At 40.0% G+C, this 21230-nt stretch overlaps 1 protein-coding gene across 5 annotated transcripts in view; it reads right to left on the bottom strand.

Moving 5' to 3' along the window:
- Window positions 1-21230, bottom strand: part of KIF2A (kinesin heavy chain member 2A) — a 53895-nt gene that overhangs the window by 21735 nt on the left and 10930 nt on the right. For 3 of the 5 annotated variants that reach the window (XM_014964984.1, XM_014964981.1, XM_014964980.1), the window contains exons 2-9: window positions 12825-12919; window positions 11403-11522; window positions 10905-10959; window positions 8253-8375; window positions 7570-7670; window positions 5122-5217; window positions 4284-4338; window positions 41-203 (exon numbers count right to left, since the gene is read on the bottom strand). In XM_014964984.1, coding sequence (XP_014820470.1) covers window positions 41-203; window positions 4284-4338; window positions 5122-5217; window positions 7570-7670; window positions 8253-8375; window positions 10905-10959; window positions 11403-11522; window positions 12825-12902 — 791 coding nt within the window. In that variant the 5' untranslated portion in view covers window positions 12903-12919. The remainder of the gene's footprint in view (window positions 1-40; window positions 204-4283; window positions 4339-5121; window positions 5218-7569; window positions 7671-8252; window positions 8376-10904; window positions 10960-11402; window positions 11523-12824; window positions 12920-21230) is intronic. The other 2 variants (XM_014964985.1, XM_014964983.1) reach the window with 1 other exon arrangement.

A 21230-nucleotide genomic window follows, 5' to 3' on the forward strand; every position in this document is an offset into this window, starting at 1 on the left:
AAAAAAAAAAAAAAAACCCAAAAAAAACATTTACACATACCTGTAAACCATTTCATTAGGAGCCGTGTCATCAAAGGCATAGTCAAAACGAAAAGTTTGGTTTTCTAGGTACCTTGTTAAATCCACCTTTTGTTTTGGTTCATGTACCATCACAACATCTTTACTAGGAATTGTTATTACATCAAGGTCTTTCATTAAAGTTTCTATAAAATAAGTGAAATACATATTTAACTAACAACACATCATTATTTTTTACATTTTTTTCATTCTTTACACACTTACAACATCTCAGATAACACAGCTCCTCCAAGTAGCAACACTGCAATGGATTTGGGCTTCCAGTGCTGAGACAGTAATCTGCTAAGTAAGAGATTTCGTTTTGGAAGCCTAGTTACTCTACGCTACCAATTGCTAGAAATGAAAGAGATCTTGTACAAAGCTAATTAGAAAAACTGAGATCATTAATTACAGCACTATCATTGTAGCCTGTTATGGATTCTGTAATAACACTTTCCACAGACTTGAGTTCTTTTTCCTCAGGGCTTCTATACTGTTTTATAGATTACTTTCTATAAATTCTTTGAGTTTTTATAAGTATGTTCTCTATGGGAGAAACTGGATGCTGAGCTTGGATTAGCAAACTTAAAAACATAAAGAAATTCATATCCTTATACTAATCTGCTTTATTTTAAAATTTTATCTTTTTATTTTCCCTAAATCTTTAACCTTACAGTCGTATGTTCCAAATTTCAAAACCAAAAATTTTGCTTTCACTCTACACAGACATTTTCATTTGTTTATTCCTCCTGGAACCTAAAGTATACTTCTACAGTATAGAATTTCTCAAAAGTAAAATCCTCTCTAGAAATTACCTTGTAAGCAGAAAAAGCTGAATATGCTAATGATCCTTCCTGTCAGTGGGAATAAACAAAAGCCATCTAGATGTGATTTCAACAGAGATATCCCAGGTTGCAATCACTACACAGTACTACAATTTACTGCTAATTGTTATTCGAGATATGAGTCAGCAAAGAGGAGAACCCAGTGATGCATTACATGCACAAAAATAAAGATCCTTTGTGTGCACAGTCAGGATCACCAATGTGACCTACTTGCATTTCTATGTAAAATTTCTTGAGGCATACAGTTCAAGAATTTGATGTGGCTTTATACAGTCAGATAGAAATCTTTTCATCGGTTAATATGCTGATCAAACACTACAACAGTTAGCATTGCATGACATTACACACCAACAGAAATATGCATTCAAGTATCAATTTTTCAACTGCACTGCAATAAAATAAAATGCAATTCTTCTGCAGTAATCATAGAGAATAAATAAGGAATAGTGACGAAAAGAGATTTATGATAGTCAACTCTTTCACTGAATTTCACTGAATTTCAGAGTTGGAAGGGACCATAGAGATCATCTAGTCCAACTCCCCTGCTGAAGCAGGATTGCCTAGAGCTAGAGCATGTTACTCAGGAGCATCCAGGCGGGTCTTGAAAATCTCCAAAGAAGGGGACTCCACAACCTCCCTGGGCAGCCTGTTCCAGGGCTCTGTCACCCTCACCGTGAAGAAGTTTCTCCTTGTGCCCGTTGCCCCTCGTCCTCTCACTGGGAACCACTGAAAAGAATCTGGCTCCCTCCTCCTTCAACCCTCCCTTGAGATACTTGTAGGCGTTGATAAGGTCTCCCCTCAGCCTTCTCTTCTCCAGACTAAAAAGTCCCAGCTCTCTCAGTCTCTCCTCATAAGGGAGATGCTCCAATCCTTGAATCATCTTTGTTGCCCTTCGCTGGACTCTTTCTAGTAGTTCCCTGTCCCTCTTGAACTGGGGAGCCCAGAACTGGACACAGTACTCCAGTTGTGGCCTCACCAGTGCAGAGTAGAGGGGGAGAATGACTTCCCTTGACCTGCTGGCTACACTCTTCCCTATACAACCCAAGATACCATTGGCCTTCCTGGCCGCAAGAGCACACTGTTTACTCATTGTCATTTTACTGTCCACCAGGACCCCTAGATCTTTCTCTTCAGTAGTTGCTTCTAGCAGGTCCACCCCTAACCTATACTGGTACCTGACATTTTTCTTCCCCAGGTGCAGGACCCTACACTTTTCCCTGTTGAACCTCATGAGGTTCTTCCTTGCCCAGCCCTCCAGCCTGTCCAAGTCTCGCTGGATGGCAGCACAGCCCTCTTTTTGCTTTGCAGCAGAAGTTTTTTTAGTTTAAGCAGCCAAAAGCTGATTTTTCTTAAACAAGTGTTTGCAATAAGATATTTGCCCTACTCCTACCTATTTTTATGAGAACTCATAGTCCTTGCTGATGAAAATTTGGAATAGTGTCTCTGAAACCCACCACACATTTCTCAAATATAAATATTCATCACTAAAATAAAATCTTTAAACATCAATCAATCTAAACACTTGTTTCTTGCAAAGCCAATCTACAGAACGACTGGTGCTGAGAACACCTAAAGATTTTGATGGTAATTCTGTGTTTGTGAGACTGACAAAATAAACTAATCCTATTTTTTCTCTTCAGGGAGTTACACACTAGTATTTCAGATGGTTTTATACTCTTCCATTTTAGTACATCCATGAGAATTACTGTTCTTATGAAGTGTGTGTTTTCAGAAGATCCTATCATCTGGGTACTAAATTATATCTAAGGTTCATCCCCTGCATAGATTATTTCATTAACACCTTTTTACTATAGCATGTTCTTAAAAATGCAAAATAACTTTAGTGCCAACCTTATTTTTACTTATACACTCATCTTCCTACAAACACCTCTGAACTATTTTTTCAATAGCTACAAACCACTAATACCTAAGATACACAACTTCCACAAAATCAAATCCTATGTCTGAATCCCAACTCATACCCCATGACAACTTGCTGTCATTTACTGTAATTTCACTTTGTCCACCTTCAGCACAGGTAGCAGGTGACATTTCTCCCAAATGAGTCAGATTATTAAGTCATATTTTATGAAAGATAACCTCCAATGCTGAAACAGAAATTCAGTTCTGCTGCCGGACTTGGAGATTGAATGCTTTTATTAAATAGGTTGCACAAAATAGTTCCAATTAACCCGTTTTTGAGATTATGCATTCCTTTCAGATAAATAAAAGAAAAAAATTACAGGCAATAAAAAAAAAAGTATGGGAAAAATGACGAAAAACATAAAGTAAGGGAAGCAGCAAAATGGAGGGGAAAAAAATAAGACAAAAACTAACTATACACTGGTATCAACGTATGTTTTCCCTTTCCTGTGCAATTCTCCCACTTTTGTCTGGATATGCTCCAGATAATCCTCAATGTGTAGTTATGACAGCACAAAATAATAAATGCATCCAATGTTGGTTCAGAGTCAGATAGAGGCCCTTTGAGTTCCTTTAGCTAAACAAAATACAACAGAAAGAGAAAGAAAGAAACACCTTTCAAAGTGAAAGTCAGCTTAGTTAGGCGCTGAATTCAGACAGGCAGCAATGTTCTTAATTTCCTGCTGAAAGTAAAGAACTTGATGGGAAGATTTGGATTTAACTGGAACTGAAAACCTGAAGTTTTTTGATTTTTTTTTTAATGCAGACTCCAGTCTGGTGAGCAGGCAGTAAGAAAAAAGTTCTTCAGCTAATCACATATAAAAAAGTCACCAGGGAGTCATTCCAGCACCTAATAGTTTTCTAGTGGCACTTCATACACCATAGGGTATCTTGCCCAGCCCTGAACAGCAGCTCCAGGGGCTACCAGTCTCCAGTTTGTCTGTAATCCACTAGCCCTTTGAGGATGTCTTGGACACCTTTAGGCGCCTAACACGTCATAAAACATCAGCATTTAGTCACCTGCATTGTTCCCTTGATGTCTGATTCACGACCACTTGAAAGTATAAAAATGCAAGTACAAAAAATGTGTACGGAAGTTTTCACTGGGTGGCTCTCTTCAAGAGATCACTTGAAGGATAGTTTAAAAGAATGGTGATCCTAATGCAATGTAAGAATACTGAAGAATTTACAGTAGAATTAATTCCCAGAACAACTAAATGCATCCCAGATGACCTTAGAAAAAAAACTGCAGCCTCTCTGTGCCTCAGCTCCCAACCTGTAAAATGGTGGCAGTTAAACTACTTTCCTCCCCATCTTTACCCAAGTTATGGCAAGCTTATGAATTTTCTGCGTCTGTCACACATATTGTCTACTTTAACAGTTCCAGCTTTGATCAGTATTTCTAGATCTCTTTAATAGCTTTTCAGAAAAAAAAAAAAAATCAGAAAATGGTCATACCTTTTTTATTGAGTGGTCGTTTTCGTACACAAACACATATCCTGTGCTCATCAATCTGCAAAGGAAACAATATTTCAGTGAACTATACTCCAATTCCAGTTAGATGACACTTTACTTTATTTTACTTCTGTTAAGTAACCAATTATTTAAACAAAGAGAAATTTCCAAGACAGTCAGCCATATGAATGTGTAAAAGCCTCTTGTGTCTGTACAATAGCCAAGAACACAAAAGGGAGAAGCACACATTAGCAAAACTCCCTGCAGACAGTGATCTAATCCTTTAGAGTACCTGGTACATCCTGGAACACTGCAGCAAATCCAGGTCTAACAGAGCAGATCCGCTATTGTCAGAAATTGTCACAATCTCTGATTTCCACAGAGATCTGACAACCTTCTTCATTTAAGAATTCTGCTCCTGTGACTTCTCCGCAAGCCAAAGGCCTTCATCACTTTCAAAATCAAATATTAATCTTTATACTCAACAGGGTTTTTCAGAGAAGCTTAATGGTTTTGTGTGTACATCCTCTAGCATTTCAGGAAAATATACAACACAGAGGCTGAGTGACTACTTAGTATATACTGGTATTGTTTTATAGGCAAAAGATATTTAAATTACGTAACATAATTAACAATAATTTAGTAACCTAGGACTTCCAATACTTACTAATTTAAATATCATCAAATTACAGAAAAAATAGAACCATATTATTATGAACACTGATATATATTAAACTACTTGTTTTTCACGTTTACAGACAGAGATATACATTGAAAAAACTGAAAACACATAGCAAAAATACAGAAGGATAAAAAATTCCCATGTTGCTGGGGTACTTACAGGATCTGCAGTTGTCAGTGGTCTATAATCCAAACTTCCTCTGAAATCTCTTATCATACACATAATTTCATAATTTGGGTTTGTAGCATCAACATCCTAGGGAAGAAATCAACAGAATTTCCAATGTACTTTTTTTCCTGAACTGGACTCATTTCAGTATGTATTAACTGAAATCTTACTTTTTCTCCAAAACACCAGAAATGTCTCAAATGCAAGTTTAATGCCTTTTTCCATTCTGCTGCACCTAATTTACTGATCACAAAGCAAAGCAATTATATGCCTTCTATTTCACGTTTATGGTTGGCATGCAATAGAAAATACATTTTAATTGAGGTCTCATTGACAGTCTACTCAAGAAATAGCAATGACTCCCACCTTTGCCAAACCTTCACACTAAAGGAACAGCTCCGAACTGCTGCCCGCCAGCAGCCAGCATTTATGGTCAGTGTGTCTCAGCCTGAGACAAGGTGGTCCGAGGGATGAGGGGACACACTCCATTACACATGTACAACACACTCCGCACGCAATCCCTGCTGGATCCGACTCAGATACAAGAGCTCGATTCAACTACTGGTCTCGAGTTTAACTCCTACAGTTACCTACATGCACTGGAACCTCTTCTAACACTTCTAGCCTCTCCCCAAAAAGCAGAAGCAATCCCAAGGGCACACAGTAGGCTACACCCAAGCTCAGAAGACCTTCCCACCACTACACCTGGAGCCACCAGTGCCAGAGTGAATGGACGCCCGAGAGGCCAAGCATGGCCTTGCTAAGCCTGACCCTGCTGCCAGATGAGCTGGTCTCTCTGCAGGATCGAGCAGATGTCGGTCCTGTCACTCCTCCCTGCGGCTGTCAGTTTTTACACCACTTCAGGACACGCTGCTGACCCCATAGATAGCCAGCTCTGGTGCTCAGACCTGATTAATGGCTCCCCCCAGACGACAGCAAACTCCTTCTGGATCCCAGCTGCTTGTGGACACAGCGTGGGCGCTCTCAGAAAGTGCTGCATTGGGGTGAACAAGCTGGAAGGCATCCAGCTCATCACATCTCTGCACCTGGGACACAGCTGATCCCCACCTCAGATACAACTGCGCCCTCATCATCAGGAGTTGACTTGTACCTTGATGTTGTTCACCCTGACTACAGCGACATAAAACCGCGGACAGGAAGCCCCCACAATACATTTTCCTGCCAAAACACTTCCTTTTCCTTCCAACGTTCAGAAAGGAAAACGGCTTACTATGGAAAAAAGCCATGGTCTGATACTCTTCAAACCCTGCTGAAAGGTCTTGCCCGCTAGAAGGCAGTGCTTGGCTAATTATTGCTGCACGTCACAACAACAACAACAGCAGAACACAGAGAGCAGCAGGAAGCACAGGTACATACATGTCACCGAGACAAACACAGCTTCCCCATGCAGAGGTTCAAGACTCAGATGCAAAGGGAATCTTCACAGGAGCAGTGAAAAGACAATTTTAGGTGTAACACCATGTCAAAGTGTTTTAATGTATAAAGCCAAAAAACATTTGCTCCTCACACGTAAAAACATAATGTTTTGCATTTGTGTAAATGGATGAAAATTGGAGAACAGGAATTCAACACAGGTGATCTTGGGTCAACTTAGAAACATTATTAAACCATGAAATAAATTGCCTGAATTATTTACTTGGTGGTAGATGTACTTCTCCTGTCAGTAGCGGATTTGTAGTATCTCTAGAGACTAACACATACGCACAGGGCTGCCAACAAGATTACCCTACTAGTTTTGCTAAAGCTTTTACACCACTGTGACAGAAAGTCATTTAATATTAAGGGATTCTTCTCACAGGATTAGCAACTTCATTTCTTTCACACAAGTTTCTAACAACTTGCTGCCAAGCTGCTTGCATGATGCAAAGGCAAATTATAAATGTGTAGACTGGCTTGAAGAAAAAAACATAAACGTCACTGTTCAAACATGAGCCTCAAATACAAAGCATTATATTTGAGCATAAGCATTAAGCTTATATAAAGCATTAAAGATCATACAGAACAATGATGTTTTAATACCTCCTGTAGGGTAACAGCCCTATCTAAAAGCCAAAGATCTGATTATTTTCAACAATATATTTTCCCTAAGAAACAGCTATTATCCATATTTGATCTTTAAAAAATACACAGCAAAATAAGGAATAGTAAGCAATTATTTCTGTAGGAAGAAAAAGAGGGGAAAAACTGCCTAAAGTAGTAGTTATGACAGCAATGCAACCAAGCACCAAAATATTTATGAAACTTATGTATGAAACTTATGACGAAAACATTTAATTTCAAGATTATTACACAGGACGAAAACATTTAATTTCAAGATTATTACAGTTCATAAAAATTACTAAAGACTGAAAAAAGCACAACGATTTTGCAAACTTCTCTTGCTGACATACGTTTTCTATCCAAGCTAAAAATACTAACCTGTGCTCTTTTTTCTCTAAGTTCTTGCTGCTGTAACCTTCTTTTTTCACGTTTCTCTTGCAATTTTTCAACCTCTTTTACACAATTAGATTTTCTACGTGCTTAAAGAAAATGATACAATTTTAAAATACTTTCAGCATTGCATGAATTTAGTATTTATACTGTGTAACTTCAATTATATTAATCTATCAGTAGATAGAATGCATTTATATCAACTATCTTTTCAAGCAAACCAGCATTAGTACAGAATAATTATGGCAATTTAATTGCTAAAATTCATAAAATAAATCAATTATTAAAAAGTCATGGGAATGGGACAATAATCACGCAACGAAAAATGTAAGGACAATGACCCTCAAAAAATATTTGGATATATACATGTGATCTCTTGGCTTGAATTAAAAGAAAGCCCGGGCAAATCAGAAAAGAACAAACAACATTGCCATGGTAAAAAAAAATAAAAAAAAAATAAAAGAAAAAGGCAAAAAACATTCCAAATACTCACACAACTATGACAGAAGTGACCATTTGTTTAGCCGCAGCGCTCTGAAAAAGCCCCTCGAGGAAGCCCGCTGACAACTGCACGCGTGGACCATTTGTCATCTACGGACAACAACATAATCCAAGAGAATGTACATGTAAACGCCCGGAATGAATGAATCCTTGATACACGGTTTACATACAAGGGGGTCCAAATTCCTTTTTTGCAGCTTGTACTGGAGATATATCTGACACAGTACCATTCTGCTGAGAGGAGGAGGACTGCTCGGGAAGCTGCATAGGCCGCGCGCGCGCAGAACCCACCGCTGCAAAGGAAAAGCAGAAAGCTCATGTGGACACATTGGAGTAACATCTTCTACCCCACTCTGACGTGCCCCCTGTATGATGAGATAAAATGCAGCCCCCCTCCCAGACACAACAGTTCATTGGGGGTGAAGGGGAAGCCATACAAGTAGGAAGTCTATTCATAAAGACATTTGGTATGAGGCCTTTTTTTTTTATCCTGGTGTTATTTTATACACAACATAATTACCAGGTACCAATGCTGCACATGTGTATTTTTAAATGCCCTACCGCAAAATTAGTACGACTTATTATGTGCAGAGTGAAGCGTGGACTTGGAGATATGCAGTCCTGAAGCTTAAAGAGCTAAAATTTTATTTATATGGTGATTATACTCAAAAACTAAGAAAATAAGCCCGGCTGTCCCACATTTTCTAGATGTTACAAAATGGTCCCACCCCACTGAGCCCACCATCTCTGGCAGTGATAGAGGGACAGAGCGGTCAGGCACTGGAACAGCCTGCCCAGGGAGGTGGTGGAGTCGCCATCCCTGGAGGTATTTAAGAAACACGTAGACATGGCACTTTAGGGCACGCTCTAGTGCCCGAGATTGTTGGTTTGTGTCTGTTTGTGGAATTTTTTTTGGTGTATGGTTTTGGGTTTTTTTGGTGGTTGGAGTTGATGATCTCAAAGGTCCCTTCCAACCATGAAGATTCTGTGAAAGGCAGCAACCTGCAGCTCAATCTGTGAGTGGAAGACACAAACCTTTTTAACACCATACTGCAAGAGATACAGATACAATTGATAAGTCTAAGCTTATTCATGGATTCAGGGATTCACGGATTTGACAGAGTTGGAAGGAACCTCTAGAGATCATCTAGTCCAACTCCCCTGCTAAAGCAGGATTGCCCAGAGCACATCACTCAGGAGCATCCAGGCGGGTCTTGAAAATCTCCAGAGAAGGGGACACCACGACCTCCCTGGGCAGCCTGTTCCAGGGCTCTGTCACCCCCACCATAAAGAAGTTCTTCCTCATATTTGAGTGGAACTTCCAATGTTCCAGCTTGTGCCTGTTGCCCCTCGTCCTATCGCTGGGAACCACTGAAAAGAGTACAGTTCATTGATTCTATATGTGCTAAGGATGCCAATTTCTGAAGAGGCAGTGCTGTCTGTTCCCAGTGAATGCAGTGGGAGTGGTGAGCATGCAAAGCCTCTCTGGTTGAGCTGAATGCTTTTAATTGTTTTTCAAAGAGTTGCTTCAAGCAGCTTTGCTTCAGCTGGCCCTTCTCCTGGACACGCTCCTAACAGAGTCTGCCAGAAGAGCCCGAAAGTGAAGGTATCAGCTTTGATTAGCAGCCAAAGATGACACTCCAAACGATGGCCAGTTCACCGTGCAACACGGAGACAACTATGGAAAAAAGGTATCGAACAGGACAGACAAGACAAATGCCCGGATCATTCCAAATGTGATAGGAGATCTAGTTTATAGCACAAATTGATTACACAAAAAAGACAGTGTGCTGAGAAAAGCTCAATAACAAGGCCAACAAAGAATAAATACTCAGGCCAACTATGAGCATAGGACCTATTCAAATACAAGTTACAGGGTTATTCCATACCAAACAGATCATATACCACAAATGACAACATGTATGCATGTGAGGAAAGCTGATCAATAAGATGTCTCAAATTTAAACCATACTATTTTGAAAAAAATTATTCCATCTTAATGAGATTTTTCATTTAACACCACCAGAGGCAAATGGCAGCAAGGAGAAAGTGGTCCCAATTATCCACCAGAAGAGTATAAACAGTTGCGAAAATATGCAAGCCCACTTATTTTTTAAGTTTGAACAGATGGACTGGAATCTAGTCTGATTTAATGACAGTAGATTAATTTTTGGAGGAAGAATCATCACCATCATCAGTATAAGTTAGTTTAGTTTAATGCAGGAGAGAAAATGAAAACACTAAGGAGTAACTATTCTTTCTCATGTTATAGATGCATTACATCTGTATTCATCCAATACGTAGTTTTCACCTATCCTCCTGTGGTATTTCAGCACTTTTTGTAGATTTTTTTGCTATTAACTGTAGTCAGAAATAACCTGTAGATCTTAAGTACTCTTTACACACAGACTATTACAAAACTAAGTTATAAAATTGAAAGTGTAAGAATTTTAAGTGCACTACTCAGTGTATATCAAAACACTCCATTAAGCTGAAGCACACTGAGGATGCTTTAACTTGGAAAAGTCCACACATGATGTAATTAGCATAATTAATTATCTTCAAATGTTTTAACTTTCCATTCATTCAGCTTAACCTTCCTAATTCTACATAGCTTAAACTTGCATATAAGTACTATTTGTATAGTATAAATTCCTAAATATACATAGGAATAATTCTAGGAATGATGCACCACGTCTTTTACGTGTCACATACATACATACCAAATGAGAAATGCAGAACTATTAAGGAATGTTAGATGAGCAGGAGATTAAAATGTTCCCATTTTTTACTTCCTTGAAATGGAAAGAAATAACATTTACCTCTGTTATCTCTGGCAGGGGCATCATTCTTACCAGATTGCACAGTTCGTCGAACCTACAGAGAAAGAAATATCTGTTATTTAATCACCATATCACTGAAAACATAAACTGCAGCCCCACCTCTGCTTCTTTCCAGTGAATGAAAGTAACATGACATCAGAAACACAGAGAGGTGATCGCTGTCAAATCCCTCCCTGAAGAGGCCAGGGTGAAGAGTGCTTGAACTATATGTACTGTTTCAAGACAATCTCCAAAACCTTTTCTGTATTTTTCCTGGAGATATATTTAGTTATATAAATATTCGTTCCGAACTCCCTCTCTGCTAAACCTGTTCTTAAAATTTTTTTAGAAACTCCTATTCACCATAGGAAAAAGAAAAGGAACACAGTTACCAAATAGTTCCACAGACACAAAAGTTAAAGTTAAAAATCCAAGCATGACAACTTGTATAGGAATACTGTATGTTCAACAAGAACATGCTGCAAAGGTACTACCAACCTTCACGATTTTGTTTACTTTGGCTAATGGAGCAGGTGGTGGTGGTGTCTCTGGACTAGGTTCAATATCTTCTTCAGGGGCAAGATCTGGGTTAAGTGAAAATATGCTCTCCAAGTCAATCTGTGTAAAAGGATATAAAATATATTGATGAGTCTTAAAACAATATTCACCCTCTCTATTTTTCCCATTATGTTTGAGAATAAACAGTAAATATATTTAGTGCTTTTACTCCAGAATCTGTAATTCTAAAATCTGAATGATCTTGTTTTATGTTTACTAAAAAAAACCTTTTGGTCTCTGTATTAGTTGAAAACACACCCTTCAGAAAAGGGATGAATTAAGAATGACCAACAGATACTCGTAATTTTGTAAAGTGATTAAATTAAAACAGAAGTAGCTAGTATTACTGCCAGAAATTTGACCATCACTGCTAAATAGAAAAGACATTCTGTAACATAAAGAGATCTCAATTATTTGAAATGTCCCAGGCAGTGCAAAAAAAACCCCAGACAAATTACAACCACCCAAAAAATAAAAGCCATGAAAACATGTCAAATTTATCAAGCTATTTTTTTTTTCTATTTAAGTGTTCCTCATTCAAAATGCTGTAAAATGTAAGGGGGGAGGGGCAGGATCATAAAAATAGCTGTCTTCAGATCTATTGAAACTTGCTTTCCTAAAAATCTTAAATAGCTTTGGTCTCTATAGGCTGCCATTTCCCCTGACTGGACCTTTCAAAGACCTCTCTACTGTATGGATTCTGTGTTTCTAGAGGGATGAGCTCAGCTGATGAGATCACCAGGACCTTCTCACAATTTTTTTTTCTTTTTCCTGTCTTTTCAAAAACTGGTTAAGTGTAATTATTTCTGAGATGCTTCTCCAAGTCTCAGCTGAAACTTGCTAACATGATCCCAAATTTAAAGGAAAAGGGGATAGCAAACCATTATACACAAAGACACCATTTCTCAAGGAGAGCAAGGCTGGAAAATTATTGCTAAAAATACATAAATAAGCAAACAAACTAGCAGTTCAATTCTTCAATAATACAAAACACAACAAGATTTCTAATCTAGCTCTCCCACTAGTTTCCTGTCCAAACTTCAAGTCCTTCTCCCTCTCAAAAATTTGATTTTTCTACTTGTAAAAAGAGGATAACAAGGTCAGCCTTTGTAATCTGCTTCAAAATCAACAGATGAAAAGAACTATTTAAAAGCTATGACACAGAGCTCAGGAAGTCAAATTTAATACAGCAGGAACCAGTATTTGCCCAGCAGCTCCCATGCAAAACAGTCTGCAACCAGAGAATCACCAAATAAATTAAGATGTATATCTTCTTTTTGTTTCTAATGCAAATTCCAAAGTAATATTCATGTAGATAGCACATTTTTTAAAAGAGAAAAGTTCCAAAATAATTAAGTGTACCTCTTTTCCTTTAGTATCTCCATTTTCAATCCATTCAACAGTTACGCTTTCATTATCTTCATTTAGGGACGTTACCATAGCTTGGTGAATTCGGCCTAGAAAGCAAACACTGCTTATTAACTGGTGGAAAAACCTTCCAGAAGTGATTTCTATCTCTGCACTAAGACATGCAGAGAGAGGCAGGAAGAGGAGGGTTAATAAACACGAGGTGATAAATTAGACGATTCCTGGCCACACACACTGTGAAGTGGCTCCAACCTCACCCCCCAGTGGAGGCTCTAACGGGACAGTCAGCACGTAAGTGAAAAGTTCAATGAACATAAAACTGAGTCGTAAGTAAACACCACACCACTTAGGCTCTCTTTTCTTTAGAGAAGAAATCTCCAGTCCCACAAGTGTCCCATGAGCAGTAAAGTCTCCTGAGGGGTGTTCCACAAAGGCTTGTTTGTCCCCCTCCTAGGCCGGTACAACATTACGTGTCCCAACACAGCAGTGAAGCTCTCTGAAACTGTATTCCAGCACCCATTTCTAATGGGCATCCAATCAGTTAGTAATTCAACTAGAACTAAACTGCCTGCAACAATAATACAAATCATCATTTTACAAACAGCTGCTTACAGAGAGTGCTGACCTGAAGCTCAGGTGCAATTGCTTTGACTTCTCCAGTGAAAGACCCAAAGCCAGCAAGCCCCCGTAAAGTACAATAAAACCAGTAACCTTTCAGTAGAAGTAAGGATTTTTATTCTTAAATATCTAGTGTACCGCAATCCTTTTTCATGTCCTATTTCCTACGCACAGCAGCGAGGAGCAAATGGAAGAGCAGAGCAGCCATGCACTGACACAAAACCATCAAGACCAAGGTGTCACATTGATTTCACATCATGGCTTTGCCCTAAGAGTACCAAGAATTGGGGCTTCTAAAGCACATGAGCCCAATGCAACTGCTCCTCCAACGAGCCATCGGATAATCAAGCAGCCCCTCACTTGACCCGCTCCAAGCCACCCCCAGGTCCCTAGGGGCCACATGCAGCTCCCAAAGGACAAGTGACCATCCCGGAGCAGTCCACGCACACACTGTGGTCAGGGGTTAAACACGGCGTGGTCCTCACACAGCTGTCCTGGTCTGCATCTCCTCCACCTAGAACCTTCTCCTCTCCCTGCCTAAAGCTCCCAGCCCCACCAACCCACTCCAGTTTTCTCCTCCGCTGATTGTTTCAAACTTCTGTTTTAGCCACTTGAGTCACAATTTGACAGCTTTCCAAAGTTAATGTTTCTATACAGATTAAGACTCTCAGGGCCTGCTGTGGACAGAAAGGAAGAAAAACCTTGACCGATATCCCAAATTATCTCACCAAATGGCACAAGTAACACATGTATACCATTAATATTATTTATTTTTATTTTACATATAAATATATATTTTTATATGATATTTTATTAATAATAATAATATTATTTTTAATGTTAATATTCTTTTATTGCTAAAGCTGCCTAAGCATTCACACGCATTTACAATTAAGCAAGAAGAGAGACTGTGGGGAAGTGTGATGGGAGGCAAGAGCCAACCTGGGCACCCCAGGACAGCGTGCAGAGACTAACTGCCTGTCAGGGCTGAGCGTGGTGCCCAGAGGGGTCCTGCAGAGCAGCCAGCACCCCAGGGCAGCAGGGATTGACATCTGCAGTGACCACCGTGCCCACAAGAAGCCCCACATACGCATCCACAATCTCCACGCTTCTCCCTGCCCAAAGCCTAAGATGCACTCTGCCACTAGAGAAAGTTTTTTTACTTAGAAAAACAAAACCAGAACAAAACAACAAAAGAAGTGTGTGTGTCGTCCCCACCTTTGCTTCACTTGGTTCCTGTCCTCTAGCACTTGCTAGTTTTTATTTCCCTGCCTCGTGTTTCGCTCGAACAAACCCTTCCACTCATGGTTCCTGAGCACTCTTCTCCCAGGTTGGGTGCTCTCCAGGGATGCTCTGGCCAGTGTTCCCCACCAAGGCTCTGCCCGGAGATGTGCTGTCAGGGACCACCGCCGTGTCCTCCCCTCTCCCCCTCACCCAGGGAGGTTCATCCCAACCACAGAAACACAACTGAGTCCTGCTGGTGGCTGGGCTCATACAGACTCTCACACCGTATTTCCTTGGACCGAGCGTTTTTGTGCAAACTTTCTTTGTGCAGGGTCCTTATACACCTCTCCACTAATTTTTCCTGTATTTAATAACATCTAACAACTTAATTTTGTGCAAGAGTACCCTGTTGTAGAACTGTTGCAATTAGCTACCTGGTCCATCAGCAATGTTGCACCAGAAGCCACTGTCTTCCTGCAGCAGTGCCACTCCTGCCACTGCTACAAAGTGCGTGCTGGGACCACAAGGACACAGGGGCTGTGGGGAAGGGAGGACTCCCCAAGCTTACATTGGTAGCATCTTCTGCTGCTCTTTTAAGGCTGGGTCCAGTTGCCAATCCAAAATCAAGAGAAAAATGATAAATGAAAAATCTAAGTTTAGCAAAACACTTTATACTAATCATCTTTAGTATGTTTACCAAATTTCATAAATTTTTAAGAAAAGCACTGTTCACAGCTGAAACCTGTGACACCGTGTTAGCCACAGAGCCATCATCTAAGTCCTATTACCTGCTTCTGTGCTCAATTACTTTTGTCAGAGAATGAATAATAATTAGAAAAGGTTTAATCTTTGCCATATCAAGTGAAAGGAGATCAGAGTAGGTTGATGAATGAATAGAAGATACTGAACACTCTCACAAACACAGTAAGCCAGCATGCCATAACAAAAGAATCACAATAAATCTCCCATCTCTGTGCCAAACTTCATCCATTCCATGGCCAAGAAAGTCAGGACTGAATAAAAAAAAAACCTAACGAAAATAAAAGTTATGTCCATCTTCCAAATACTCTCAGCTTAAATTTTAAATGTATACTATAATGTTTAAGCTGGCAAGGTACCCATGCAATTTGTTCCTAAAAATTCTTTGTGTTACTAAAAGTTTACATGTTATTGAAGTGCCAGAAAGCACATTTACATCTTTACAATTGCCTCTTGCTCTCCACAAACAGTATTCCATTATATTTTTCTAGTACACAGCTGAATACAGCAGCTGTGAAATTCAGGAATGCCAGCAACCAATTAGGCTGGCATAAACCTCGTCTAGCATATAAAGCAAGACCAAGCTGCAAATGCTAAACCATAAGAGCCAAACCAATCCGCAGAGGGTTGAAGGAAACATCCCTCATTTCTCATGCATTTTGTAGAGTTGGTATCAAAATCTGAAATGTAAACATGTCTATGTAAACATGAACATGCACTATGACAAACTGAAAAAGGAACAATTTATTAGGGAATGACTCTCTTCACACACTTCTCAAAAACAAAAGAAGGAAGTAGAGCCATAGTGCTGACACACCGGTTCTTCACTCGGCGTTTCTTTAATTTCTAGTGCCTGTCCCCACATGATTAGAATTCACATCACAGGCAAAACTTTTTCTAGGAAATCATTCCTTTGCTATAGGGCTCAAAACTAATGGAGAATTTACCTGAAAAGGCTATTATTTGTATAAATATGTTCCATCATACAGTGTGTGACACCTGGCTTACCTCCTATTCACTAGGGCATGCAGAAAATATTGTTGCAAATACAGCCATAAGGCAACATGAACGTATGTGGATCCAACACTTGACAGTTACCTTAAATTCATATATGTTACAATATTCTCACCCTAATCAATACAAGTGAAGAACATCAACTCTCCTTTCCCTCTCTTCATAGTCATCTGATGGGCATTGGACAAACAGATCAAAACAAGCAGAAACACCTGGAGAAATACCACATAAATCTCCTCTATTTTAAGAGCCTTTAGGGTAGCTATTGGTGCAGAAAAAGGTTTAGGAAGCCCCAGCAAAAGCAAATAATCAGGGCTAAGTCAAACATTTTAACTAACCCTCAACCTGGGTTGCAGTGCCAACTGATCACAATTACCAAGCTGTACTTAGATCCTTACCTCTAAGACAACTAAGTATTTTCTACCTGCAAAACTTCTCCAAGCCACCACAACTTTGAAGTAGTGATCAATGACAATACTAAAACCATGGCATTTTCATCTTCCTAATGCTTTTCAGAAATGTCTGTTATCTGTGTTAAATATGGGTTGGTGTTTTCTAGGTTACAGTCTGGGCTAAAACGTTGGCTGGCAAATTACTCAAACCTCTTTGTGCTCTCCCAGGTGACTCGAGAAATAAGTCTGGAAGAAGACCACAGCCTTCCCCACCCTGCCACGTAGAGTGCACCCACCCCAAAAGACACGGTACTTGTACTACTCATGCAAAAGTCTCATGTTCTCATGCAAAAGTTTTGTGAAGTCTTGGAAACACCCTTGAGCCATAGTAATTAAAAATTTACACACAGGCTCTGGATCAGGCCATGGAGAAGAACGGTTCCTAATTTCCACTAGGAAATTCTCCTCTCCTTCCTCCCTAAAAGACAGTACTAGGACCCTGCCTGGCAATGTTACCCTATGGCCATCATACAGTCATTTAAGCATTGTCAGCTCAAACCCAGGCAATTATATTTATCAGGACCAGGATATGGCAACGTTAACAGATCCAACACTCAGTAAAGGAAACTCACAGCTTATGTTACATCCTCTGAACCTGCTACTTCTTTAGGAGCACAAAGATGTCAGGAGCCCAAATGTGTTATATTAGCTCGGGCAGTGATCTGGTCAGCCAAGAATTTAGTTTTTCTATTTACATCAACCGTAGATGTTTCACAGATGAATAAAACAATAAATGCAACTTAACATCTGCTATAGAGCTTTACTGAGGATGACCGCTGCAACAGAAGCTACCCGTCCCATAAATGATTACAAAGGGCAATAATGAAAAAAGAGAATTCCAAGCTCAGTGTCTCTGGCGATGTCAACAGTGGCAATGTCCCCATTCCCACAATCAGCATTTGTCATGGTCCTCCCCGAACTACAGGGACATTCCTGCTTCTAATACCCCCAGGAAAAACTGGCAGTTACTAGTGACAGATGTTTCTTTCTCCACAAGGCTAAACATGCTTGATTTTATTTTGTTTCTAAGTTTCTTTCATCCACAAGCCAGTAGCCTTTTATATTTTTTTTTTGTATCTACCACAGTTATGCTTCTGTTTTGCTTTCCTTTATCATATAGATTCATTTTGGTTTTGCCAGCCTTCCTTTCTGTCTTGTCTGTTACCTTAGTTGCAGTGTTATCACACTGTCATTAAACATACAAAGTACCTGCCATATTTCTATAGCAAGTTCTTAAATATTAAAAGTAATCCATATAATTTTAATTAAAGATACATTTTACTATTTATTTTTGTTAATGTTCTCCAGCTACTGACTAAATTTGCTTTATTCTCTTAATTATCACAGCAATCCCCAAGTCCTTTAAATGGCCTTCAAAAGCATGTTACAACCACATGCTACGGTCCCTGTAAACCTCTACGACACAACAGACAAGCATTTTGAGAACAGAAAACAGCATTATCCAAATGAAGTTTCCCATATCTGCTGGTGTATTTCAACTTTGAATTAAAATCCAACTTAATCTACTCTTGCCTCCATCTAGAAAGTTACCAAACTCAGAAAAATCCCTAAGATATGTATCTAATTTCTGTGCAAAACCCAACCAAACGTAGTGCTTTAGAAAACGAAAATTCACAGATCTTACTGATGGTCTGCTAACAAGTGGAAGAACGAGACAGATACGCCACCCAAGTGTGTATAATATTTAGATTCAAATTATTAACAGCACATTTAATGTCCCTTTATGCGGTAAATAGGACTTTTTGCTTCTCCTGCATTCAATGCCAACAAGCCCCTCCATACCCAACCACTAAACTATAATTTGCCATGCTCGGTCTCACTGAGATTGTTAGCTGTCCACACTGATGCACCTCCTCTAAAGCAGTTACCTACAGCTACATCCCAGCACTGCTGTCACAGCTTTCTCTTCTCCAGTAATTGTTAAATCTCCAATCTTTTTGCACTGTGATTCATTGGGTTTTTCTGCTGACCTTTCATTTTGCAAGCCGGTCTCTAAAATTTCCCTTTACATTCAAAACAAGTTTCCAGTGGTTTCCCCAGTTAGAGGAACACTTTGGTTTTTACTTCCCTTCAAGGTACGTCCAGTTTCTTTTGGGGGTAGGGAGCTAATACTCCCTTAAGCACATTTCAAAGAGCATTATTTCGCAGCAGTGAGCTCCTTCTAAAACACCTTCCCTTTATTTGCTTTCAGAAGCTTCAATTGCCAGTGAAATCAATGGCAGTCACTCCAGTGGTTTCACAAAAGGCTGTCAAGAGCATCTCACCACCACAGCATTCGGAAGCTACGGCTACATATCGCCTCTGCAGGTGTCAGAGCACAGGGGGGAGACTTGCTCCCGAAGCAGCTCATTTCATAAAGAAGTATCACATCACCACAGCCCACAGATGCACTGATACTTAGATATTTATCAGCAAGTTATCTCAGCTGTACCGTGCCAGTCAACCTATCATTTTTAAGAGCGGATAAGTTCTCTACATGCAACTTAGCCACAGATAAAGATATTTGGAAGGAAGCACCTGTCCAATCATAGCTAATACATATTAGATCCTCTAGAAACCCTTCAATAAACAGAACACATTTCCCTTTTATGTTACCAAGCGGTCTGCCTCTTCTATTCATCCCAGCAAGTTGCACCAGCACCTCACGTTCAACATATGCAAACTTTTTTTTCAGATTACGTATGTTCACAGTCATTTAATACACCATGCTTTCTTTCACAGTTTGTACAAATACACCTCTGCAAGAACAGTGAGCCTATCTCTTCCTGTTTCAGTCTTTTAGGAGTATCTCCTTTTCCAAAGCTGGCAACCGGAAGGAGGTGCAATACCCCTCAGGGGCTCCTCAGCTTTCCACAGGAGCACTCATTGCCAAATAACAGTAATTCTGAAATTACACCCACTTTTCCCCTTGTCACTTCACCCTGCTGGTGCACGCTCATTTTGTGATTTACTAGCACATCAAGACTTTCCTCTTGTCATTTACAATTTATGATTCCCCAGTCTATAGCAAAAGCATGTTTACTTTATGCCACATTTTACCCCAGTTGTTTCATTCTGTATTTCCTAATCTTCCTGCACGATATAAATCTCCACCGAGATGATACTCCCACTCTAGCATAGTAATGAAGTTTCCCGAGAACAATGTTACTTTCTGTGTTATGACCAGGAATAAATAACTATAATGGATGGGAAAACACAGCCAGCCAGTTCCAAAACTGATCCCAGAAGGGAGACTACTAGATAGAAATTATTAGGTATCCTATCATCACCTGTCTTAAAATACATTACTGTTCTTGTATTAAACTTCATCTGAGTAATTTTTCACTCTCTACAAAACATTTTACTGACACTGAGAGACACGAGTGGCTGACCTTCAAAACGGGCGCGCATCGTCTCTTCCACCCTGATGCAGGGACAACCTCAGGCCAGGTCACCCCGTGCCTGGCTCCAGCACTCAGCCCCACATTTACCTGCTCCACCTGTAGGACGCCAGGCTGGGACACAGAGACGAGAAGCACTTTGGCATCTCCTCCATCGTTTGCTGCTACTTTTAGCCAAGGAACTGTACGTTCCTCGAACAGTGGAGTGCTTTCGATTAGATTTGTAATTTCACCCAAATTTTAGTGCAAAATCAAGCTGGATGAGCTGTAAATCGCTTCTGAAATTGATGTTAGTGTGATGGACAGTTGTTCTACAACCTAAAATGCTTTTATTTGGTTATTCTGGTTTTGTCATTGGGGTACCGCAACAGTCAGCCTTTTTCTGTTGGGGAGAGGAGGCAACTCCTACGAGGCTCTGTCACTTGCTGTCCAGTTAGATTGTGTCATGCTCTTACCAAAACATGGCATAACCCATGACTAATCCTCTTAATTCCCAAGCAGCAGGCAGCACTAGGTCATCTGGAGATCCTTTTTTCCAGACCACACCATGGACAGAAACCCTAGGACAACCCGTACAGGTTGGTTTGTGTCCACAAGACCTCTGGAACAGGATCTTTCGTGGTATATTGCTCACAACTACAGCACTCAACCCAGTTCCCTCAGGTGTGCCTACGGTAGCGAGCAGGGTTCTGCCTCAGGAGGAGATCTGCAGAGCAAAGCAGGTGGTGCTGAGGATCACACATTCACACGGCTTGTTCTGGAGGGGAGCCGGCGGAGGGGGGACAATCATGCCACAGGCTGAACACCCCTTGTTGGAGGACATCATATACGTACTTGGGAGTGCACCCTCCAGCTAAATTCCATCTAAAAGGAATTTAGTGTGCTTTGAGGCCACTTCCAAAGTGAACCAAAGCATAGCATGACAATGTAAA

The sequence above is a fragment of the Calidris pugnax genome, unplaced genomic scaffold (genome assembly GCF_001431845.1).
Source record: "Calidris pugnax isolate Ruff unplaced genomic scaffold, ASM143184v1 scaffold273, whole genome shotgun sequence".
In the NCBI taxonomy this organism is placed as follows: domain Eukaryota; kingdom Metazoa; phylum Chordata; class Aves; order Charadriiformes; family Scolopacidae; genus Calidris; species Calidris pugnax.